At 41.7% G+C, this 22,977-nt stretch overlaps 2 protein-coding genes across 3 annotated transcripts; one reads left to right on the forward strand and one right to left on the reverse strand.

Moving 5' to 3' along the window:
• The first annotated feature begins 1,447 nt into the window (after positions 1–1,447).
• On the forward strand, positions 1,448–9,119 carry perm1a (PPARGC1 and ESRR induced regulator, muscle 1a). Of its 2 annotated transcripts, XM_085781762.1 has the most exons (5): positions 1,460–1,551; positions 2,042–4,217; positions 4,380–6,066; positions 8,020–8,136; positions 8,373–9,119. In XM_085781762.1, the coding sequence occupies exons 2-5, from the start codon at positions 2,067–2,069 to the stop codon at positions 8,486–8,488; spliced, it is 4,071 nt and encodes a 1,356-aa protein (XP_085637888.1). In that variant the 5' UTR covers positions 1,460–1,551; positions 2,042–2,066; the 3' UTR covers positions 8,489–9,119. The 2 variants fall into 2 exon arrangements, with proteins under 2 accessions (XP_085637887.1, XP_085637888.1); XM_085781761.1 differs by having other exon boundaries at positions 1,448–1,551; positions 2,042–6,066; positions 8,373–8,785.
• Positions 9,120–9,739: 620 nt separating this feature from the next.
• On the reverse strand, positions 9,740–22,880 carry plekhn1 (pleckstrin homology domain containing N1). The gene is made up of 16 exons (XM_085781763.1): positions 22,694–22,880; positions 20,832–20,922; positions 20,503–20,664; positions 19,467–19,547; positions 18,875–18,965; positions 16,922–17,055; positions 16,201–16,350; positions 14,984–15,064; positions 14,810–14,885; positions 14,404–14,549; positions 13,924–14,076; positions 13,030–13,272; positions 12,474–12,629; positions 12,016–12,300; positions 11,736–11,796; positions 9,740–10,600 (listed from the first exon to the last, which is right to left on the reverse strand). Exons 1-16 carry the CDS (start codon positions 22,765–22,767, stop codon positions 10,416–10,418), a joined length of 2,169 nt encoding a protein of 722 aa, XP_085637889.1. The 5' UTR covers positions 22,768–22,880; the 3' UTR covers positions 9,740–10,415.
• Positions 22,881–22,977: the final 97 nt, after the last annotated feature.

Consider the following 22,977-nt stretch of genomic DNA (forward strand, 5'->3'; position numbering starts at 1 on the left):
TTTGGGCCAAAATCTATTAATCTATTAACAACCTCTAAACATTTACAGTTCCAGGTTTGATGCCTTGCAGCAGAATAAGCCTTGTTAACGACATACTACTATTTCTAGTTGCATGTGTGATTGAAGGGAGGTTTTTCTCTCCCCAGTGTTCCTCTCGCTTTCCTAAACTTCACTAACAACAGCTAAGGCCACAAAAACCCTCACAATGCAAGATACTGTTCAGCTACTATTATGACTGTTTGTGGCTAGATGGAGCCACCGCTATCATCTATGGCCCAGCTACCCAAGGTCATCTTGATATGAGGCAAAGTATAGGCTTAGAAAATATTGTTCAAATCTAGCTGTTAATGATGAGCCAAGTAGGGAAAAGGACAAGACATATAGTATTAAGTAGGTAATGATATGTGACACTGCAGATTTTGGTGACCAATGGCATTTCTACACATTGTCGTTTTGCATTATTTTTAACCTTATATGGACTAAGGTGTGATAAAGTGTTGCAACCATGTGATACCTTTGAATACCCATTGGCGCCACTATGATTCCGTTGATGACGCTGTACTGCTAATCACTTTCTCCGCAGTGCGTCAGCTTTTAATAAAAACCTTCGACATCAGGCTTCTGAATTCTGGTCATCATGATTTCTTCAGTTTACCAGAACTTCAGTCATAATTGAATGCTTAACATGAAGTCACTCACACGTGGGTCTTAATGAGGCCAAAATTACACTGGAGGGCATACACAATTTTCAACATTACACAAAGGCGTGCTTGTACATACACGTTAACTTTTAAACAGGTTTTAAAGTATGCCTTTACAATGCAGAACCACTGTTCATTTCTCTAAGATGAAGTAAACATGAATTCTTTTGTCTGTTTTTTTCAGTTTTTACAAGTCCAGATGAGTCACATGAGTCTCATGTGTTGCAGCTCCAGTGTTCTCCCAGATGTTTCTGGCTCTCCTGCAGCGTCTGGAATGACTGCACGGAGAGGCTTCAGATCTGCTGTCCCCCCATGACATCACATCATTGAGGTATCAGCTGACTCACACTCTACCCGCATGACCACCGTAACCACACGCCTGACTGTTTCTTGGGCCAGCAGCAGCTGCCAGTCATGCTACTGTGGCCTTTGCTGGATTATGAGTTCTTTTTAAATGTATTTAGCTAAATATCATGGTATAAAGTGAATTTTAAAAAAAGGCTTAAAACAAACATAGCTATCACATTTGCTGGATTTAAGTATTTATCAAATTAAACAATAGTAAAATTAAAAATAAAAACCTAGTAACCAAATATACAGTTTGCTAGTGGAGAGTCTATTTAAAGTTTTGAAACATTATGCCTCTGTTGGAGATGGCTGCCGTAAGAACACTGCGTGTATTACGTGATCAGAAGCACCGCTCTATATTTATCAAATCATGGGGCCTGCAGCCTTGCACGCACATGCAAAAGAACGCCCACAAGAGGACATACAACATGGTGCTGCTGAGACTCCACACTTCCTAGACCCTCACCTGCTCTGGGCCAGGATAACAGCTGAAACCTCACAGGTAGGGAACCTTCACAGATATAGACTGTATGTTCTAATGAAAGCAGCTAGATTACCTACTGTGGGTCACACTTCTTCATATTTACTTTTCAGTGATACTTTTAGCTTGATGGCTAGTTTTCATTTATTGCCGTGAAGACTTTTCTGAAAATGTGGTATATTATGATTTTATAATACATCACATTAGTAGATAGAGATACCGTAATTTTGCGTTATATTTCTTTTATTTACATTTTTAAATTGTGCTGGAAAAATATGTATTATTGAAATCAGTATTCTTGTGTTTTTTTACTTGCATGATTGCCTCTGTTCATTGCTGATCTAGTTACTTTGTGGCTGTTTAGGGTTCCATATTCATACAATTACAATGCAACATGTTTCATGGGTTTTTATCATTGAATGATTAGGTGATGCCAAACTGACCTGTAACTAATGCAAATACTTAGGACAGGGATTGTTTTATATTTTATCTGTTTTGATTGATTTTTCAGATAACATTGCCTCCTGTACGGCAAAATGGAGGACTTTGAATACAGTGTGGAGATCTCGGACCGTGACTGGGAATGCTTCTTTGCAGAGTGTGAAGAGTGTAACCTGCTCCCTCCATCATTAGCAGGTGTGGATGACTCTGGGATGAGTGACATGGATGATACAGGGTCCATACTTCTTAAAAGGACTCAGAAAGTCGACATAACAGCAGGAGTTTCTGAGGCTGACCAACCCATCGATGGCCCCCCAGACTGCGAAGGCTCTCCTGTGGAGGATTACCTTGGAAAACACGGCGTCGGTGGAATGGAAAGCGTCCTTTCTGGCAGTGAGGAGGATATACACCTACAGTCTATCAATATATTCTTTGAAAGGCTGAAAAATGTTGCAGAGGCTCCTGAGCCAAGCCAAGTGAGAGCTGGAAAAAACAGAGAGGCAATACAGAAGGAGGAGCAGTATAGTGATGGGCAACAATCCAGCAGCAGCTCCTTGCCAAAAAACATCCCTAAGTTAAACTCTTTGCCTGCCAGGGGTGAAACAGCAATTGGCAAAGAGAGCATGAGGCCTGTCGACACCATGAGCAACATAAACACAATGAAAAAAGTGGAGCCCGGTTCCAATGTTTCCCCTGAACCTGCAGCCAGTAACTCAGTGCTTAAGACTAACAAATCAACTTTCCCTGAAACAGAGTTATTCATCAGAGAGGAAGCCTGCGCAGAGATCGGAGTAAATGAGGTAACGCAGCAGAATGACTCACCGGACGGAGCTGTCTGCTCAGAAACACCACCTCACACAGATGAGGGGATGAAGGTGAAAATGTGCTCACCTCTGACGGATGTTGAGCAGGGACATTTGCTGACTCGTCGGTCAACTCTCTGTGATAATTGTAACACTAATTCACTCAGTCATCTAGACAGGCTGACAAATACTGAATGGAAAGTCGAACAAAAGCCTACTGTTTTACATTTGGATGTAACAAGCGTAAACAAATCAGTGAGCCTACAATCATCCCCATCTCCCTCTGTCAAAAGGAAGAGAAGGAAGAAGAGACGACTCAGCTTTGAGCCAACTGAGAGTTCACATGGATATGAGAGGCAGGGTTTAGTTAAGCCAAGTGATTCAGAAGAGGAGCAGTATGCAGGAAGAGCAGGAACGGGTCTGTGTTTATCCAAGGATGTCAATTTATTTCATTTAAAGGAACCACAAAATAATGCTACATCCTCTTTATTTTCAGTCATAAGTAAGCTCCCTGTAAGGATACCTAATAAGGAGATAAAAGCAAACAGTCTTCCTCACACCGTTCCTCCACATGACAGTAAACATCAGTATTTACCAGAAGACATAGTTAGACAGGGAAGGTGTAAAGTAACAAGCTCAGATGAAAGTAATGCTATTGATGATAGGTCAGTAACCCCATGGAGTCAAACTGAAAATGGTGTAATGTCAGCAGCAAACAACAGTGGTAACATGGTAACATATTTACAGCCATCCAACGGATTAGAAATGGAAAACTTAACGAGACCGAACGAATGTTCTTGTGTGCCTGTTGCAGTCAGTGCTGCTGTAATCAATCATTCAGACTTGACCAGAGAAACAGGAAACAGTCATGTAGAGAAATGTCAGCAAGTGGATCAGTCGGTCACTGGTTGTGAGGATGAACAGGATGTAAAACGCTGTGGAGAGGTCGAATCAATATTTCACAGTATTTTATCAAGCACAGAGTCAAATGGTTGCGCTGTGGACGTTTGCCAAAATGACAAACTATCTGCTGCTAAGTCAGTCCTGGCTGCAGACACTGGAAATTCTGGCAGAGACAACCACACACCGTGTCAAAGAGAGGCTGAGCCCCAGCAGCAGCTGGAAATTGACTGTCATGACACGGACCAATATAGCTTTACACTGGAAAAGACTCACAGCCTCAACACAGAATGCCAACGATTCAAAACCAGAGACTGTCCACTCTTGGAGGAGATTCCCAGCAAAATGACTTGTGGCAAATCAACACCAGATTGTATCAGTTCATCCCCTGATAAAAGGTGTCTTTCTAAAAGTCCCTCAAGTGTAGATGTGAATGATACAGTGCAGAACACAGAAGAACCACTGGAGGATAAGAATTCATCCAAATCAAATATTTTATCAGATAGAAATACAACTGAGAGTGCTCAATCAATAGCATCACAGGTAATGACTCCTAAAAGGTGTCTTTCTAAAGGTTCCTCTAGTGCAGATGTGAATGATATAGTGCAGGACACAGAAGAACCGCTGCAGGATAAGAATTCATCCAAATCAAATATTTTATCAGATACAATTACAACTGAGAGTGCTCAAGCAATAACATCACAGGTAACGACCCCTTCCCTACCAAATGGTGAAATTGATCCAACAGGTAGTAGTCAGAAGCTGTCTGAAGACTCAGTAATAAATTCCTCAGATTTTACACCAGTATCATCCTGTTCCACTCTGGAAACAGACTCTGTCAGTTCACTTTCAAATAGAAAAATCACAGACTTGTCAGGAAGTCAAAATGAGTCCAGAAGTCAGAAAGAAAAAACTCCACCACCAGTATTGGCAAAACATCGGGAAGAATATGCTAAATTTGGACCCGAAAGCCAGTCTGTGTCAAATGACTCCTCAGATTTAAAATGTGATTCTTTGGCTGGAGCAGAAGATGCTGTCACAGCATCCCAAGATGACTGCAAACCTAAAAAGGCACTCGTTTCAAAACGTTCAGTGTTTGCTATGTCCTCTTTTTGGAGTGAGATGGAGAAGCTGACAATAAAAGACATCCTGCATTTAAGGACAACCAAAGCTGCTTCACCTGTCTCCCTGCCACCTTTACAGGAAAGTGAGGAGACCAGCATGTTTGCTACCACTGCTTCAGGCTTTTTTTCACAACTGGACGAGTCCAAACCCAAGCCAACCAATGAGGACACGCCCAGTGTTTCTCATTCTGTAGAATCAAGTTGTATTAAGGCAGTTGATTCTTCATCAAGAGGTGTTATGTGGCAGAGTGAACCTGTCCCAATGAGCCACGGCACTGATATTTACCATGAGAGTATGGCATTAACACCTGTTGGTGACATTTCTCAGCCGGCCTACTCTGGAAGTTCTCAAAAGGGCCTAAGAAAGATTGCCAAAAATATAAGTGTGCAAAATCTGCATGCTTTGGATACTAAGTCTTTCAGCTCCACATGGAAAGACCAGCCTTTACAAACTTTAGATGAAGGTCAATCAGGGAAAGAGTATTTTCCTGATGAATGTATACCTAGGCATGACAAAGACATGGACTCTTCACCCTCCTCGTTAAAAGACAGCTACAAAATCTCTGTCATGGATATATTTAAATATTTCTTCGGTGGAAAGCAATCAATTGACACCCCGGCGGCTATAGAGAATGCACTCACCTTCGACACTGATGGAAATTCTGTTCCTGAAACATATGATCATTTTTTCTCAGAGTTTGATACAGAAAACTTCTTCAACCCTCTCTTCACAGCAGAAGATCAGGCAAAAGACGAGCTGGTGCCCATCTTTTCCTGTACTCGCTCAGCTAATAGAAATCTACAGTACCCTGAAGCATATGACTACTTTTTCTCATCCTCCTCCTCCTCTCCTGATGATTCATCCGGTGAATCTGAAGAAGAAGATAAGGTTCCTGTGAGGGTGGTGTCCAGGTTCACTCGTAAGGACAGCTCTTCTCAGATTTCTACAGACATTTATGATAATTTCTTTACAGATGGTGACCTCAAACAGAATTTCTTCTGGAAAACAACACTGTCCTTCAGGAATGTTAATTTTACTGGATCTACAGTCCAGAAGCAGAGTCCCTCAAGCTTCCAGGCTCATGTACCTGAGAGTCAAAGTAGCAGATACAGTCGAAGGAGAGTGTACCCGAGCAATGTTCTGGGAAATCAAGATGTGATGTTTCCTGATCCACTTCTCTACCACCTGGATGACAGAATCTTCAGACAGCAAGCACAGCAGCCTTTCAGATATGAGGACTTACAGATGATAGCTGTTTCAAATCCAAGTAAGTCCAGTTTCAAACAACAACCTGATATTGAAGGTAGAAAATTACAATTTAACTGCTGTTAAAGTCATTGTGGGTTCATACACAGTGGTGGAATAAGTAGGATTAAAGTTATTTTCATGCATTATCTAGTTCGAGTGGTTTGGTTCGAGTAGTTTCTGTTTTTTCTCCCATGGTTTTGATGGATGAAAGGGCAAAGGCAAATTCAGGTTAACAAAAGTGTAGCATCATCAATTAAAGGGGAGTACATTTCACAGATTTCACACAATAAAACCTGCTCATAGCTGTTGCGGAGTGTGATGGCATGTGTCAAAAAACTGTATAGAGTTACATTAGCTGCCCCTAGAATAACTCAACCCAAATCTCGATTAGAACCGTTGATGATCAAGTCGCACTGTGAGTTAAGTAAAAAAAAAAAAAAAAAAATGCTGTGGTTCCACTGTATTGTGAGTCAGACATTGTAATGGTTAATGGTTTGTATAAGTTATTACTCTTACAGGGTATCTTCATCAGTATTTGGTAAACGCTAGGGGTGTGACGATACACTCATCTCAGAGAGACGAGACGAGACACGATATTGGGTTCACGAGAACGAGACGAGATTTTAAGAAAACTACAATGACAAAATATATGACTGGACCAACAGACTTTTATTTAACTGAATTGCACATGCATTTTGAAATGTTTTATCATAACTCTTAACATGCATGATGTAAGCATGAGCTTTTAATAAACTTCTTCTTCCACAAATTGAAACTAAAACTAAAATTTATTAAAGTTAAAATAAAATAAATAAAATTTGATATTCCTTTCTTTTTTTCAAGTGCAAACAATATTATGTGCAGTGTTTCCTCTAGGATTTTTTTAAGTAGTGGCATCATTTTTACTGAGGAGGAACTATGAAGAACTCAGCTGTGACTGAAAAGCACCTAAACCGAGTCGAGTAGTTATAACTGTGTAGTGGAAAGGGGTGCAAAGTAATGGTAACTGGTAGTGGAAACTCTGTTTTACATTGTATTAACATTAAAAAAAAAAAAAAATCAGACAGATTTTTAATGCGACGAGAAATATCGTCGAGTTTAATCTCGCAAGATCTCGTCACACCCCTAGTAAACGCACATAATCCTGAATGTGTAATCATTATCTACATTTAACCCTATCTTGGTAAATACTTGGAGAGATGAAGCAAAGTCAAGATTGGTTTAATTCAAAGGACCAAACTGGCAGATGAGACAACACCTCAGATTCTTAAATTATACACACACAAACCTTTCAAAAGAATTAAAAAATAATTTTCCACAGCTGTACTTTACCGCGTGTGACCTTTTCAATTAAGCTCTTTGTTTTCCTCACATGTGGGAAGTTGTAATGTAAATGATGTTATCCACTCAGTCAGCTGTTACAGTCATGACCGGGCCGGACTGTCTTACCTCAGCTGTCAGAGGATCCTCTCTGGACTGCAGGCACGTAGTGGTGAAAGCCAAGAAGAATGGTTGTACGTGATAACTTGACTTCAGTCAATGAGTGTCTTCTCTAAGCTGCCAGTGGAGTGATCTAATTTATGTTAGGTTGTGAAGGGAAATGAAATTACCTAATCTTGTGGAGCCCTTATGCATACCTACCTCAGCTCAGCTTTGATACATATAATACCTATAGTATAGTAATGTGGCATCTAATGTTCAGCACTTATCTATAAGGATTATCTTTAAGGCCCCTAGAGTCACAAGTTCAAACGTCAGTAGCACTGAGCAGCCTTGTATGTGCAGAGCTGGAATCTGTGCAGGCACTGGGGCTTGACCAGGCCACAGTGTGACAGAACATGAAGCCCTAACATATTATTGGGAGCTTGTGCTCAGCTGTTCAGACTCCTGTATGGATATTTGCTTCCATCCTGTGCATTGCATCTCTATGATTCAAAAGGTTTTCTGTAATACCCTGTCTCTGTCTTTATAGGGTTGGATGCCCCCCTTCTGCCTCTCAGACAGTCTGATATGTGTCTAGTTTGTATCGCATTTGCTTCATGGGTGTTAAAGACTGCAAACCCACAAGTTGGTGATACCTGGAAGGCTGGTAAGCATGTTTGTGTAGAATGCTTACGGTAATATATAAGAAAATCAACTTGTGTAGTTTTTTTTAAAGACTTTTTAAGACTAAAATCACAGTGGAGTTGCTGGTTCAGTCACTGTCTCTGTATGTGTAACATTTGAATTCAATTTGGGAATATGTTCATTTAAGGCTGTAAAATCAGTGCAAGAAGATCCAGTGTTGGGCTGCAAGGTTTCATTTTCACTTGTATTTCCACACAGTTCTGCTGGCAAACGTGAGTGCTCTGTCAGCAATCCGATACCTGCGCAAATACGTCAAGATGGAGGCGGCAGCCAGTGAGAAGATACTTCATGACACCACCCCATCTGAGTCTTGATCTCCCTACGTCACGATTAACATGAGTCCTCGAAGGAATATGACACGTTTGATGTGCTGTTACATGTTTGTAATTGAAAGTTTCACTGATCTCTCCATAGGGGTGAGAAAGGAAAATAGTTTCAGCACTTTTTTCTTCTGCAAGGCAAGATGAGACATGTATATTTATCAGACAGATGGCTATAGACAAGTTTGTAAATAAGGTTTCAATAAGTAAGATGAGCTGCAGGTGTACTCAGAGCTGTACCGAGTGGAGATGTTAGATCGATATGTGATAAATGGATTAAGTTTAGGCACTTAAAGAGACTTTATGATGGTGCTGTTGGAGCTTGTTTGTTTCCATTTAATTGCTTTTGAATAATCCAAAAAGATGTTGAGTATTTCTTGTAATAACAATTGGAAAGATTTCACAAAGTGAAAGAAATCATATCTGTTGCAATAATTTTAAACAACCTTAATTCAAACTGTGTAATTCATTTGGGGACTGTATCCTGTGCCAGTATTGACCATGTATTTTATGAAAGACATTTTATTTTTATGTTGAATGATGGCTGTACAGTATTGTTTCATAATGGCTGCTCTGTGAGCTGTTGATGCCTTTAAATGTAACTACAGTAAACAGCTTTTATGACTCATGTGTTCTGACTGTTGCTTTTCCAGAAACTCAGACATGAAAGTAAAACTTTTCAAACACTAGAGGGCGACATATGCTCATCTAAGAAATTGAACTGGGACAGATGTGGGAGCTGCAGATTTCAAGTAATTTACAATGTCTGATTTTCTCGTGAAAATTGTAGTATAGGTCCAAAGTAAACTGGTTTAAAAAGGATAATGCTTATTTATTTTAAATAAGTGCCTGTTTTAAGATGAGACCTGTGTTAAATTAAACCATGTATTTTGTTTTGTTGTTTTTCTCCAGCAGATGGCAAGGTTGAACTATAACATCATGTGTCCTGTTGGGCCCAACTCAAGAGGCTATTTGAGTATTCTTATAGCATAAACACATTTTATGCAGTTTGGAAAAACCATGCATTTGAAGTGTCACTTTTCATTCATGCAGACAGAGTATTATTTGTGAGAGAAAAGATTTTTTTTTTTTGTCATCTGCCTCTTTAGTTTTTCATGATCCAATACAATATTAAAAGTTGTTTGTTTTATCTCTAGCATTGGTCAAATTACAGTATTATTACTGTATTAATCCTACATACAACAGATTGAATATAATTAAGATGAAACAAAGGTAAAATGTGTAGATTTCTACTTTTATTTCCAAATATAAATAAACACCTCAAACAAAATGGATAAAAAGGAAGCCACACAGATATCAGTACATTGCTGTAGTGATCGTAACATTAGCACCTTTTAAGGCAGTCAGTTATAGCCACATGTATGTGCCTTGACAATACAGCATAATAAAATAAATGTACAACATTTACAAAAATATATACATCCTGTACGCTCACAAGGAATGCTTTTACAGCTTTAAGTACAAACAAACACATAAAGTAAACTGGACAGCATACTGTATAAGGAAATACTTTATATATTAAAAAAAACAAAACAGCAGGTTCTTGCACTACATGACATTTTTTGTGCAATTACAAAATACATTAAAAAAATAACATTAAAGCTGCACAGTATCTACACTGCTGTCTTCTCTCTTCAATGCTACATATGAAACAAGACAGTTCAAATCCGCCTCTTATCATTTTCATAATGTTTTGATTTAGCCCGTTGCGCTTCATACTTGCACTCATTGTTCCACTGCTCAACTACCCAACATCTGACAATGCAGTTCATGGGATCTGTTGGTTCACACTGTACGCAGCGGTAGCAACGCAGGCTGTGCTGGTTGGCTTTTATTATCCCTCTGATAGAGATCTGTTGTTTGCACACGTCCAGACGAGTGGCCAGGCTATTGTTTTGTTTTATGACCATCTCTGCGGGGTTGCCATGGCACCAAGGCCTCTGGCCCCAAAGTCTAATCCTGTCCAGTGTGTCGAAATTCCAGACGTTGGCTGAATCATTCCAGTATCACAGTCGTACTCCCAAATGTTGTCATAGTCCATTTCCTGGTCATCTGGTTCTTTGGGTTCGAGGTACGAGTGGTGATCTATAGGAGCGAGAGAAGATTCCCAACTATTAGTTCCAAACACTGAAAGACAAAACTTTTTTTTTTTTAAACCTTTATTTAACCAGGTAAAGCTTATTGAGATATAGAATGTCTTTGTCAAAAGCGACCTGGCCAAGAGGCAGCAAAATTACATTCTGACTGAATAACTTGTATATAGTCCAAAAGTGCTTTTGGTGTGATTGGCTCTGTCCCGATCCATAGTAGCGAGAGAAGATTCCCAAGATATTAGTTCCAAACAGTGAAATATAAGACCTGGCACTGACTAAATAAACTTGCATATGGTGTGATTGGCTCTGTCCCAACATATAATCTTGCTGTAAAACCGGTAGTGTAATTTGACACGACGCCACCTTCATTCTTTATGTCTAATGATTGTATAGAAACATGCACCCTGCCAAATAAAATCACTCAGTACAGTAGAGTTAGGAATTAATCTGCAGTCACCAGGTGACCTCCAATCTTGTTTTCATGTGCAGATATGTGTGAAACCCAGTTGTGTGCCGTCAATCACAGTGCAGGAGTAAATCCTGTCTGTGGAACAGTGTTCTCTTACACTGGGCTACCCCACATGGGACATGTGCACAGATGGCATTTAGAGCTGCACTAAGCTCCATTTCATTGGCACATTTCTGCATTTCCTGTACTTTCAATCCTGTAGCCTTTAACCTTCTGTCTACTGGCTGACAGACCCAAGAGTTCAATCAATGCGGTGTCTAATTTAAGACATTATGTATTGTGAGCAATGCTCTCTGTCCTTGGTGGTACTTTGGAAGGCAGCAGACAGTGCTGACTTTTATAACTCACACTTGTGAGGAAATATGATGCCACAGTTGGTTTGAACTGATTTGAATGAGCACCTATTGTTCCTCAATAGAAACATAAACTTTATCCAGCCTACAAATAAGCATCCTTTCCTTTTCAGCATTTTTTAAATTATTAACATGATGAAAATCTTTGCCACAATGATTTTTTTGGTAGGACTGGAAGCATGTAATGGCTAATCATAAACTGGTGAACATGCTTGTCCTCTGAATCCAAACAATGCACCTGCACACTAAACACATCATAAACAGAGGAGTGTTTCATCACGTTTGTGCATGCTATCAGTTCTTACCTGGTGAGTAGCCGTAAGGCATCTGGGGGTTGTTCCTCACAGAGCTCGGTGGGAGAAGCATCTGTAAAGATGTGTGAGAACAAAAGAAACTTACTTCCCATGATTAACTATAACAAATATTCTCATGTTTCCTAAAATATCAAAGACGGTTTCATCTGTGGCCGCTGTCCAAATATCAGCTGCAGAACAAGTACATAACACACAGCGCATCATTGCTGCACTTTGTACTACGGCATTCCAGAAACAGGAGTGTCCTGGGATGTGTCTTTGTGTTTCTCACCTGCTCTTGCACTTGGCCGGGTGCAGCCAGCAGCTTTAGCCTAGAAACAGCCTCTGCTCTCTGCTCTGCATGACTTTGAGGACTTTCCATCTCCAAGCTCAAAGACTGTCCCTGGGAATTGGTCAGGACCAGACTTCTCCTGTAGCGCCTTCCCATGGGAGGGGTGCGTAGCTGGAAGGAGGAGGGCAGGAGCTGGGGGGCTTGTTGCGGCTGCTGGTGGTGGTGGTTGTGGTTGTGGTGGTGCTGCTGCTGCTGCTGCTGAATTGGCTCTTGCCAGCTCTGATGCTTTAAACAAGAACAATGAAAAAAATGATTTCCAAATTTTGATTGATGATAAAATAACAAAACCTTGCTATGAAGAAATCACTTGTTGTTGCCAAGCTTAGCACTGCTTGATATCAGCCAGGCTGCGCAGGGGTAAATTGAACCTATGGATCCAGTATCATTGACCCACTTACCAGCGGCCTGGCCTCATCCAGGGAGTAGATTTCGGGGCTGCAGGGCTCGTCGTACAGGGGTGACAACGGTTGTCTAGGGGCGCACATGTCTGAGTGGCGTTGGGGTGTGTTCAGGGAGTAGTTCAGTGATGTCTGAGGTGTGCTCCAGCTGTTAGACTGATCACAAAATATTCACAAATTAGTTTAAAACACCAGGTCATGTTTTGTGAGTCAGGATCAGATCACCAAGTTGAGGTTTCAGATGCCAGTCATGATCTGCTATCAATCTGTTGTCTCACAAACAGATGCCATCATTGTTGTGCTTAAAATCCTAAAGTGTAGTTTTGTCTCTGAACTATAATAGAGATTTCATTCTTTTCACCATCAAGTAGATTGATCAGTCAACTTCAGTTGTGAACAAATGCCAGCATTTCCCCATTTGTCAACACCTATTAGTTATATATCATGACCCCTCTCAGCCTACTGCTTGGTGTGTCTATTTTAGATACTGCACACATGACATCAACAGTCTCAAAGGGAATATTCAGTTATCGAGTTAGACGCCAGACTGAATTACCTTGACTAGCGGGGCTTTCTCCAGCCGCTGTGGGCTGGCATGATGCACTGCAGAGTAGGGTGTGCTGTAGATCTGAGACAGCACCGAGGTCTCCACAGGCTGGAGGTAGGAGCCACGCTGGGGTGAGGAGTAGCGTAGTGACAAAGGTCGTAGGTCACGCTCGGGCCTGGTGTGGGAAGACACACTGTTGGTCCTGCTGCCCAGGCGGGCAGTTTCGGTGGAGGAGGGACGGCTTGAGCTGTACTGTAGGGACAACAAACACATCCAGAGCAAAAGTCAGGCAACACAACAGATTATTTTTCAGTTTCCTTTTATGTTTTAAAAAAAGAAAATCTCAGTCTAACTGGGAGAGTGGTGGTCCAGGTCAAGAGCAGAACAACAACACATTCTCTGGGCACTGAGCTCTCTCTCCTTTAAACTAATGTGATGGGCAGTCAGCCCACATAGCTCCTCTCCTGGGGGAGTTTGGTCAAATGTCCTGATAATGCAGTACTTCTTAGACAGTAAGAAGTCAACAAGCAGGATTTTCTGTGCTGAAATAACCTTGATCAGTCTTTTATGTTCCTACCCTAATGTTATTTTTATGGGTAGATGTTTTGGTGAAAATGACTGACTTTGTTATGATTTCTTTTTACTTACTGAAAGGCCTGTGGATTATCACTAAGCCTATGTGACTGTAACAGGAGCTGTGTTGCTCTCTGGACCTCACTTAATAATTAACTTTGGAAAAGAAAGGTGTTGCTGCTCAGCGCCACCCAAACAAACACAAGTTTTTTTTAGCAGCTCACTCCTACCACATTTATTTCTGTGTAAATATTGTACTGTTGTTGAGCTTGACTGAGGTTATCAGTACAAGAATACTTGAACTTGAGAAGTAGCACATAGCTGACTTACACAGAGGGGTTCGGTGTATCCTGGGGAGAGAGGGTTGTCTTCATGAATGGGTAACTGAAGGTTGTGGGACCCATGCCCACTCTGTGACTGGCTGAACTTTAGAGACTCGGTTTTTCCTTGGCTGTTTCCACTCCACCTGTCAAACTGTGGAGCCTAGAAATTAAAGCACACAAAATTGGAACATAAATTATAATGTTTGACCAAGAGCAAATGAGCAGAGTATGCACAGTGCTGTTTTTTTCTTAACCTTTCGGGAGATGTAGTGATTGCGAGACATTTCAGTCATGCCAAATGTTATTTTACAAAAGAGGCAAGACCATGTTGCCAGTCTATTTTATCACGTTTCCTCATACTTGAACTCGCTCCACCCGCACCTTCACAAACCAAGTGGAGAATGTATACTTGATAGTTATGGATCATCAACGTTTGTGAACAGTGTAATTGTTTCTGGCCTGTGAGAAAGGGGAGGGCTTTCCTCACCTCTCTTTGCGTCGGGGTGTAGATGATGTCATACACAGGGGGTGGAGGGCTGAGAACGGGCACGTCAGCAGCTTTGAAATGATGGATCCAGTCACAGAACACTGCCCTATCCAGACACGACACCACTATAGGGTTGATCAGCTTCCCTGGGAAGAGAGGGAGAGGGAGGACAAAGCCTGTCATTCGGTCCAGTCGCTCACTGGAATGTGCTACAGTCAGATTGTCATTCACTGGGGCTAAAATCGGCTCATTCATAGAGCGTTACTCTCTGTGACGCTCGTGGAGTCATGGAAAAGGCTACTTAACATAAAGCATGCATAAGAATGCGCCCTCATTATAATCCCTTTAACTTGTGTGTTTGATCGTCCATGTGTAAAAGAGCAGCTCACTGAATAAGTATATTTACCTTCAATCATAAAGGTGTTTGGCTTGACGTCTTGGCAGGGTGTGGTCACAGTAATCATGTTGAGTGGCAGCTTTCCCTGTAATTATAACAACTCTTAAACACAATTCTCTGACAAAAACAATGGGAATATTGCATACACACAGTTCAGTTAGAATAAAATGTGATCAGGGTTACCTTGTAGAAGAGCCCATCGTTCTGCTCTGATAGGATGATCAGGGTGGCTGGGTACATCACTAGTAGTCTGTCACTCTGCTCCTGCGAACACAAGATTATAGCTGCATATGAGCTTTATGTTTGTGCATATTTCTAATGGGACAGTCCTTGTTGAACCCCAACCCTATTTATATTGATTATTCCCATGTGTAAGAGGTGTTGGAAAAATACTTGAGTATTGTAAATTGAAGTTAAAGAGAAATTTACGACCATAAAGCTTAATTTTAACTGTCATATATGCGTCTGTGGAAATTTTTGGTATAGCGTCAAATATTCTTTCTGAAGGTACATTGTAAGTAAGAAGGACCTGTCAACTCCAGCTATTTTGCCTGTGTGAGGATCTGACTATGGATAATACAAAGCACAGAGGCAACCGTGAGACACTGGTGCAAGCACTAAAAAAATAAATAAATACATTTTAAAAAGCCGCCAGTGTTATCCTTTAATATTCAGTTGAGAAGCAAGATTTAAATCCCAGCAAGAGCTTCAGTCCAACCAGTTAGTTGGGCATTCAAAGGTGTGGTAGCGAGGGGAGAGTTTATGTTTCTTCTCCCTCTGTGTGGGGTGTGTCTGGATAGACAGCTGACATTCCAGCTGTGAGGTGAGTTGAGTCACTGCATGAGCCGAGCAAAATGCCTCAAACACACACACCCAGGTCCTAAATCTCACACACATCAATCGGGCTGCCGTTGTTTCCCACAGAGAATTAATTGCAGATATCCATGCAAGCCGTGTCATGACTACTGTGTTTATCTGCTGCTGCGTGAAGCTTTTTATTGGCGCTCATGTCTGATCTGGTTTGCAAGGAGTCATATATTCTTCATCAACTGGCTGCAGGTGTCTAACTCTGTCTTACACTTTGAAAGAAAAAGAAAAACAATAGAGTTCAATATCTGCAGGAGGGGAGCCATTACCAAAATACGGACTCCACCCTTTTCGCTCAGGCCTTACATTGTGTTGAGCTAATGTGTGCGTTGCGCAAGTTAAGAACTATGTGAGTCACCTTTAGAGGTGATGTTATGCTGCTTATGATCATGTAAAAATTTCCCAGAGCTTGAAATCACAGGTGTATGATGCATTACAGTCTGCTGCACTGTACATTTCAGATGTACAGTCAGTGTGTTAAGTCCATGTGACCAGAGGTGATTCACTCTTAATAAGCATCAGTCATGTGTTACCTGACAGGGCAGGTGCTGGAGTCGGACTTTGGTGACATAGGTGATGGGACCCAGGCTGTCTCTCTGAGAGCCCTCCCACTCGTAGATGGGTTCTCTGTTGATGGAGTTCCTCAGCTCCTCTCTGCCCTCCGGACACTCATTCTGGTTTACCTACAGGAGTCAAACAGGGGACAACAGAGGTCAGACCGAATCATCAGCAGTGTAAATATGAACAAAGCTCTGCCCTGAAGCTTAAGCTTTAAAAACTTTTTTCTCACAGTGTCACTCATGTTTGCCCATTGGAAAGGCTTCTAAGCTTTAGCTCAGTTATTTTTTTCTACCATGACACATTTAGGTTCATCTGCTACTTCCATGCCTGTGGGTGTGCAGTCAGCACTTTAACCCCGTGCAGATGTGAGGGTTAGCGTGATATTGACTGTGATGTGGTCAAGGCCGCTCCCTAGTATCCAGGAGAGCCAGCGGTGACCTACATGACTCACCAAATCTACACGCTCACACACATCCTGTTTTAACAGAAGTGGTTGAAGCCAAAGATTGTTCTTGGCTAATCCACCAGGTGGATTAAAAAAGGACCACACTCATGTGTTTGTTTGAATCTGGACCAAAAAAAATAAAGGATGCAGATCCTTGTAGCAGCACATGAGGCAGTTTTTATGCTGCCTGATGTGTAACGGAGGGTATTTGGAGCAAGGTGGCACTGGAAAAATTTAACCAAACGTACTTTCACTCTGGTGTAGCTTTCTTGTTGAATTGCAGTGCCTCCATTTGCTTCAATGTTGTCTTGGAGAAGGCCAAACCATAGGTCCATTTCTTCCTGGTTGGCACAGTAGACGATGATGGGGTTGAGGCTGACACCTGCGGAGTGCAAAGGTTGCAAGGTCAAAAAAGGAAAGTATCTTTTTTCAGAGAGCTTTCTACCATGGTGGTGAATCATTAATGGAGTTCACACTTTGCTTCACTGGCTGCTTAGGACAAGTTATGCGTAAAGTATAACGTAGGTTAATGTGTGTTTAACACAGTTTACCACCTGTAAGACAGGTTGCAGAAGATCTGTCTCAACCTGATTTGTCTGGCATTTAAACATCATAGTAGACTCTCCCTCCCTCACATTGTTTACGCAGGAGGAATGAACAGGGCCTGGGATAAAAAGAGCTGGAATCTCCCTCTATCTATCAGTCCCACACATACCAGAGATAACCAGCACAGATTTCATTCCAGCCCCATGGCTTTGTGCTGTAATTGTCTGGACCACTGACTGCTTTTTAAGCAGCTACTCTTTATTCATCTGTTCAACCTTCTCTTAGTTCCAACTCTTAATTATAAACCTTGACCACAGCACTCCCTTGAAAACTTGTGTTTTTCCACATCTTAAGCAAATCGAGTGAAGTGAAAACTCTTGGGACTGGAGGCAAACACTCAGGCTTTGTTTCATTCTAACTTTCAGTCAGTTTATAGGGGTCATTTGCTGCTGTTTAAAGTAATTAACTCTCATTATGCAACTTTCACAGCAACATTAATTCGAACTGTGTAAAACTTTAAAAGGATTTTCATCCACCCTCTCGTGCTTTGTCTGTGCTTCATCACCCACTAACTCACCAGTAGTTTCCGCTAAAGCTGATTCATATTTTCAGCTCAGTTCGACGGAGGCACAGGTCTCACAGAGGAAATCACTATGGTCTCTCACTTGACTCAGAATTTCATCATGGTGTCTCTACATGTTTCCTGTCAGTGATGCATCCCATAAGGTAAATAGAAGACCGCACTGAACAATCAAAACAACTGCAATACAATACCACAAAATAACAGGCCTGATCTGGGAAAGTCTTGAGATGAGAAGGCAACACGAAAGAGGGTCAATATTGTGACAGCAGGAATGTTTCAGATTTCAGTAAGATAGTACTGGCAAAGAAATCTAAACACAGAAACTATAAACCCTTAATGGCTGGGATTTACTTTTCACCTGTTATTTTTATTCAGTCATTTTACACTATCCCATGGCTGAAGGGACTTTATTATTCCCCAGGCAAGACACACAGCCCTCTAGTTCCTATACAGCATTTCATTTCTTCTTAATGAAAAGCCCTTCAGAGTTCAAAAAGCTAAGTGACATTTCTACCAGACATTAACCTAAGCACTTTTTGGAATGTGCCATAGATTATATGCAGTGACAAGGCTCAGAGCGGTAGCAGGGCTTTTCTGCACGACAGCTGGACCGACTGAAGTGCACCTGTTGTCTAACAAGCGAGGTCTTTAAGGCCAGTTTGGCCCCCTGACCGAAGGTGAAGGGGCCCAGCTCTAGTTAGTCTTGGGGTTGAGTGGAGGTGAAGGGGGTCGCGGCACCTTTGAATTACTGGAATGTGACAACATAGGAAATGCTGCAGTTTGAAAATAGCGTGTGGTTTCTTTCTCTTCTTCTTCTTTTAAGTGAGAATTTTTACTTTGGTCTTTAACTCATAACACAGACCATTAGACAGATTATGTCCTGCTCTAGTTCATCTTGTCTTCTTTTTTTGAAGTGGCAGTTCACTAACTTGTATTCCTTAGCTGGTTGAAATGTGAAGTATTGATTGGCTAAATTGTGCACAAACTAATACAACTCAAAACAGATGATTCGGACATTTCAGGGCTCGGTACCAACAACCACTTGCGTCCTCTCTACTGAAGTCCAACTTACCGTTTATTTGAAAGGCGAATTCCTGGGGTTGACTGTGGTTGCAGTTCTGTTGTAGGTTACAGATGGTGAGTTCTTTCAACGGAAGAGTTCCCTGAGCACAAAACAACAAAAAAGTTCAACCATGGCTGTGTGGGCAAAAACACTTTCTCATTCACTAACTAAAACATAATCTGCTACATTTCCTCTGCTGTTATGCTCTATTTAAACCAAGTGTTCAGCTCTAAATCGTAATCTCCATGACACTGAGGTAAGCCTTGTAACCCGAGGATGTATCCATGTCTGCCTTTCATTTGCCATCATCTATGTTCAAATAATACTGTGAACAGCAGCAGCTGGAGTGGGTGCTAAGCTCCACACAGACACAATAAAACGATGATTAATGGTTGCTCATGCTTTATGAGTGACATAATCATGCTTATTGTTTACCAACACACTGCTGGTTGACACGGTATTAATGCCAAAAGGTATGATGATGTAGCATAAAATCTGCCTCACAGTAATATCAGAGCTATAAAAATCAATCCTGAGAATAAAAGTTGTTCCTAAGGAAGAAATTAAGAGAGTTAAAAAAAAAAACACAAAAAAAAGTCACCTGGTATGTCAGTCCGGTTGTGTTGTTGGAGACAAAATGAAGGTGTGTCTGGAAGAGATCCAGGTAGCAGTCATGTACATCCTGTGTAGATAAGTAAGAGAGATAAAATGCTGTGTAAGTGATAAAAGCTTGCAGGGAACTAATGCTTGTATTAATAGCACTCTCAAAATTTGCATACAGTGTGTGTGCAGGTTTTAAAACAGAAGGAGAAGCTAATCTCACACATTGTCGCTCTAATTGGAAAACTAGCAGTTAAAATCAGGTGGTTCAGTGTTGATGAAATGAAACCTTGCGCAGAGACACGTGTCTGGAGGCCGATGTTGTACGCTCATGTCTTTTCTTACGTTGCTCCCACATGAGGAAATCATGATGTTTCACAGCAATTATGCTTTTGTCAATACAATCAACAAGGTCTTTGCAATCCCTGTCTTTCTGTGATGGCTCACAAAGGTTTTCCTTGTCAGCACTTAGGTAATATGTGCTTCCTTATGTGTATTACTTTCTGTTTTATACATTGTGTTCTTCTGCATCGTGACGCCCTTCCCTTAATCAATCTTTTGTGTCCACATTTTGACAGAGCTGATGTGTCACAGCTCTGACAAATTGTGGTTCCCACAGTGAGGAGCCGGCATGTCCTCTATCAGGCCCTGGGATCAGAGGAACTCTCTCTACCCTGAGGTTTACTCTCAGAGATGTTTCGCAACAGCAGCAGAGGAGAGCATGTCCAAACAGAGGCTGTGATCCGCTTTGTGGAAAACTGATTGGATTATTCACAGCCAGGCAGCACGTCAACGCCGGCAGTCAGTTTCAGTGCGTCTGGTGGCCGGAGAGCAACATCCTGTTAGTCTCCACCTGTGTTTATGGTTTTGACACTTCACACAGATGAGTGGTGTGATGCGTCATTGTAGGCCTGCTCACTATTTAAGACCTTGTTAATCACAATGAGGATTGTCCAGCCTTAGTTTTGTTTTCCTCGCCTGTTGCTTTCCCGATGTTTCAACATCTAATCATTAAAAACCCATTTTCCTCTCCTCACCTGGCAGTGGAGGAAACGAAAACGAACTTTGGAGCTGTGAATCATCCGTCCATAATTCTTCACATTGATGCTGCTCTTCTTCCAGCCACTGGCGGGGTCATAGGGAAACGGAGGATCCCACTTTATGTTTTCTATTGTCTCCAGGTCTTTAGGATTCATTTCCTGCAACCAGTCATAATGTTAGTGAAGACATGAACATACCAGTTGGACATGCAATAAAAATCGAATCACCTGCAGGTTGACATTTATAGCTTTGCAGTTTTCTTTGGTATGCAAATGATTGACATTCATGCTATGACTATCGCCTACACAGTGTTGGACGTTCTTACCTTCCTGGGGGTAACAGTGCATAGGATGTTGATAATGCTGTTGGACTTCTCCTGTCCCTCTTGGGGATTCTTCTTGCGAAATAGGCGGCTGCTGCTCAAGAGAAAAGAAAAACCACATGTTTACCACTAAATCTCCAATGTTGACCATGTTTGCCAATTAGTTAACTTCCTAAACCCAGTGTCACATTTCCTGTTTATGGGAGTTCACTGTCATCTACTGTTGTCAGATGAAAAGCTGACCTAAATACAACAGTGGTTGCCCCACTGTTTTGGCTTTCTGAATTCAGTGTCACTGACTTGTTTCTCTGTTTTTCCACTTTTTGGATCACAGGAATAATCAAGTCACATTGGTCACATTAATTGAGTTAAATTTTCACAGCAGATAAATGACGTATCTTGTTTTTTGTGTAATGTCATATACATTAACCAGTGGCCCATTTCTTTGTCCTTGGTCCATCAATGCCAGCCATTTAAATGATAAGAACAATCAGGTCTTGTGTCTGATAGCTAGGATATGCATAGGAAAATCAGCATTCAATGCCCCTCTTTGTTTTGCATGACCCTCATCTGTTACCATTAGTGCCAGATCTTTATGAGGAAGCTCCCTCACTGCAACGATAAGACTTGGGGACTGCTTTTATAATCTCAACTGGTAGTTTATCTGCTTATCTGCACATATGTGTGTCAGTGCCCTCGCTGCAACAAGGAGGGCTTTTGTTTTAATGGTGGGAATGAAGGTCTGTCTAATCAGGAAGCCCATGTCCAGCATCAATCACTGATTAGGATTTAACGAGTGACACTGCTCCCCTACATCCCTGTTTGAATTTTATTCCTGCGCTGACAAAAATACAAATAGTATGGACACTGAAGTGATCTACAGTTGCAAAGTGAACAAGGAATGTGGATAATGGACAGGTAGTGGATTTGCACACCCAACATTCCCCAAGTCTATGCTGTGGTATTCAATGCCACTCACTCCCCTTCTCCGAGGGGAATACCTGAGCCTGGCCTGGTTCATCAACACAAAGAGGTAGTAGGGATTCGGGAGCATGGGAAACAAGAACAGTGAATGTATTGTTCATGCTGAACCGTCAAACTGACTCTTCAAGTGTATCAGTATTCAAGCCTGAGAAGTTAGTGTTCAAAAACCTAATTTGTTTTTTTAAAGGGTTGTCTGCATTTTTTATTAGAAAATCACAGCACGTTGACAAAACCAGACCCTGAATCATCACACAGCAGAAGCCTGCAGCAGAGGTTAATCACAATCAGATGTTTTGGTCCAGCAGAGTTGGCTGTACTTAGTGTAACATGCCCAGACAACTGATCCTAAAGGACTTAAGAAATGCAAATCTAACCCATTATTGTCACTTATTTCCTCTGTCCATGTTCAGTGCCCACAGGACTACAAGCTAGCAACTCACAATATCAGGTGTCATACCAGATCCTATCATTTAATAACTTTAACTGGCCACATGCGATAAAGTTAATGAATGGGGGTCAGGCCCTGATTCTGGAGGGAAACCAGATTCGCTGACAGCTGGCAGATCATCTTCAGAGAGATGCAAAGAGGAGGCAAATGGTAACTGGATCACTGACACTGTTGGCCAGACGGGCACCACTCAGGCACGACTCCCCGACTATCCAGCTTCACCATACTATCCCAACCTCCGCCTCACAAAATTCACAACCTCCGTTTAACCTCATCGCTCAAACCCTGAGAAATACCAAGAATTCCTTCCAGCTGAAACACAAAGTCTAAAAACAAAAACAAATGGCAGTCAAGGGCATGACGTGCTCTGTGTAGAGTGAACACACTGACATGAATACAGCAAGAACACCTGGACAAGTTTGAGTGTTCCTACCTGTTTCTGCGTATGAAACTTTTGCTGGAGAATCTGAAGTTGTGCTGGGGGACACATGACATGCTGCTCCCCATGCTGCCGTAGTTTGCGGTGCTTTGCGCTGCTCTGTAGACAAATTACTCCTTCTGTGATGTATGAGTGTAATCCAAGAGTGCAGTGCGCTCTCTGCTGAAGGCAGAATTGTACTGAGGGAGAAGTGGGCAGGGTGAGGGCTGTATAGTCAGACCGGTGAGCGTGTGTCTGCGTAAAAGGGGTGGAGTTGAGGGTTGTGTCAAAGGCTGTGT

This window comes from Trachurus japonicus, chromosome 7 (assembly GCF_045865225.1).
Source record: "Trachurus japonicus isolate A0001 chromosome 7, Traja_1.0".
In the NCBI taxonomy this organism is placed as follows: domain Eukaryota; kingdom Metazoa; phylum Chordata; class Actinopteri; order Carangiformes; family Carangidae; genus Trachurus; species Trachurus japonicus.

Coding starts and splice junctions, on each gene's coding strand:
- perm1a (XM_085781761.1), top strand. CDS start 2,067: ATGGAGGACTTTGAATACAGTGTGGAGATCTCGGACCGTGACTGGGAA. Junction 6,067..8,019: donor GATAGCTGTTTCAAATCCAA/GTAAGTCCAGTT, acceptor CTGTCTTTATAG/GGTTGGATGCCCCCCTTCTG. Junction 8,137..8,372: donor TGGTGATACCTGGAAGGCTG/GTAAGCATGTTT, acceptor ATTTCCACACAG/TTCTGCTGGCAAACGTGAGT.
- plekhn1 (XM_085781763.1), bottom strand. CDS start 22,767: ATGGGGAGCAGCATGTCATGTGTCCCCCAGCACAACTTCAGATTCTCC. Junction 19,548..20,502: donor TTCGTTTCCTCCACTGCCAG/GTGAGGAGAGGA, acceptor TTATCTACACAG/GATGTACATGACTGCTACCT. Junction 10,601..11,735: donor GCCTTACGGCTACTCACCAG/GTAAGAACTGAT, acceptor TCGCTCCTATAG/ATCACCACTCGTACCTCGAA.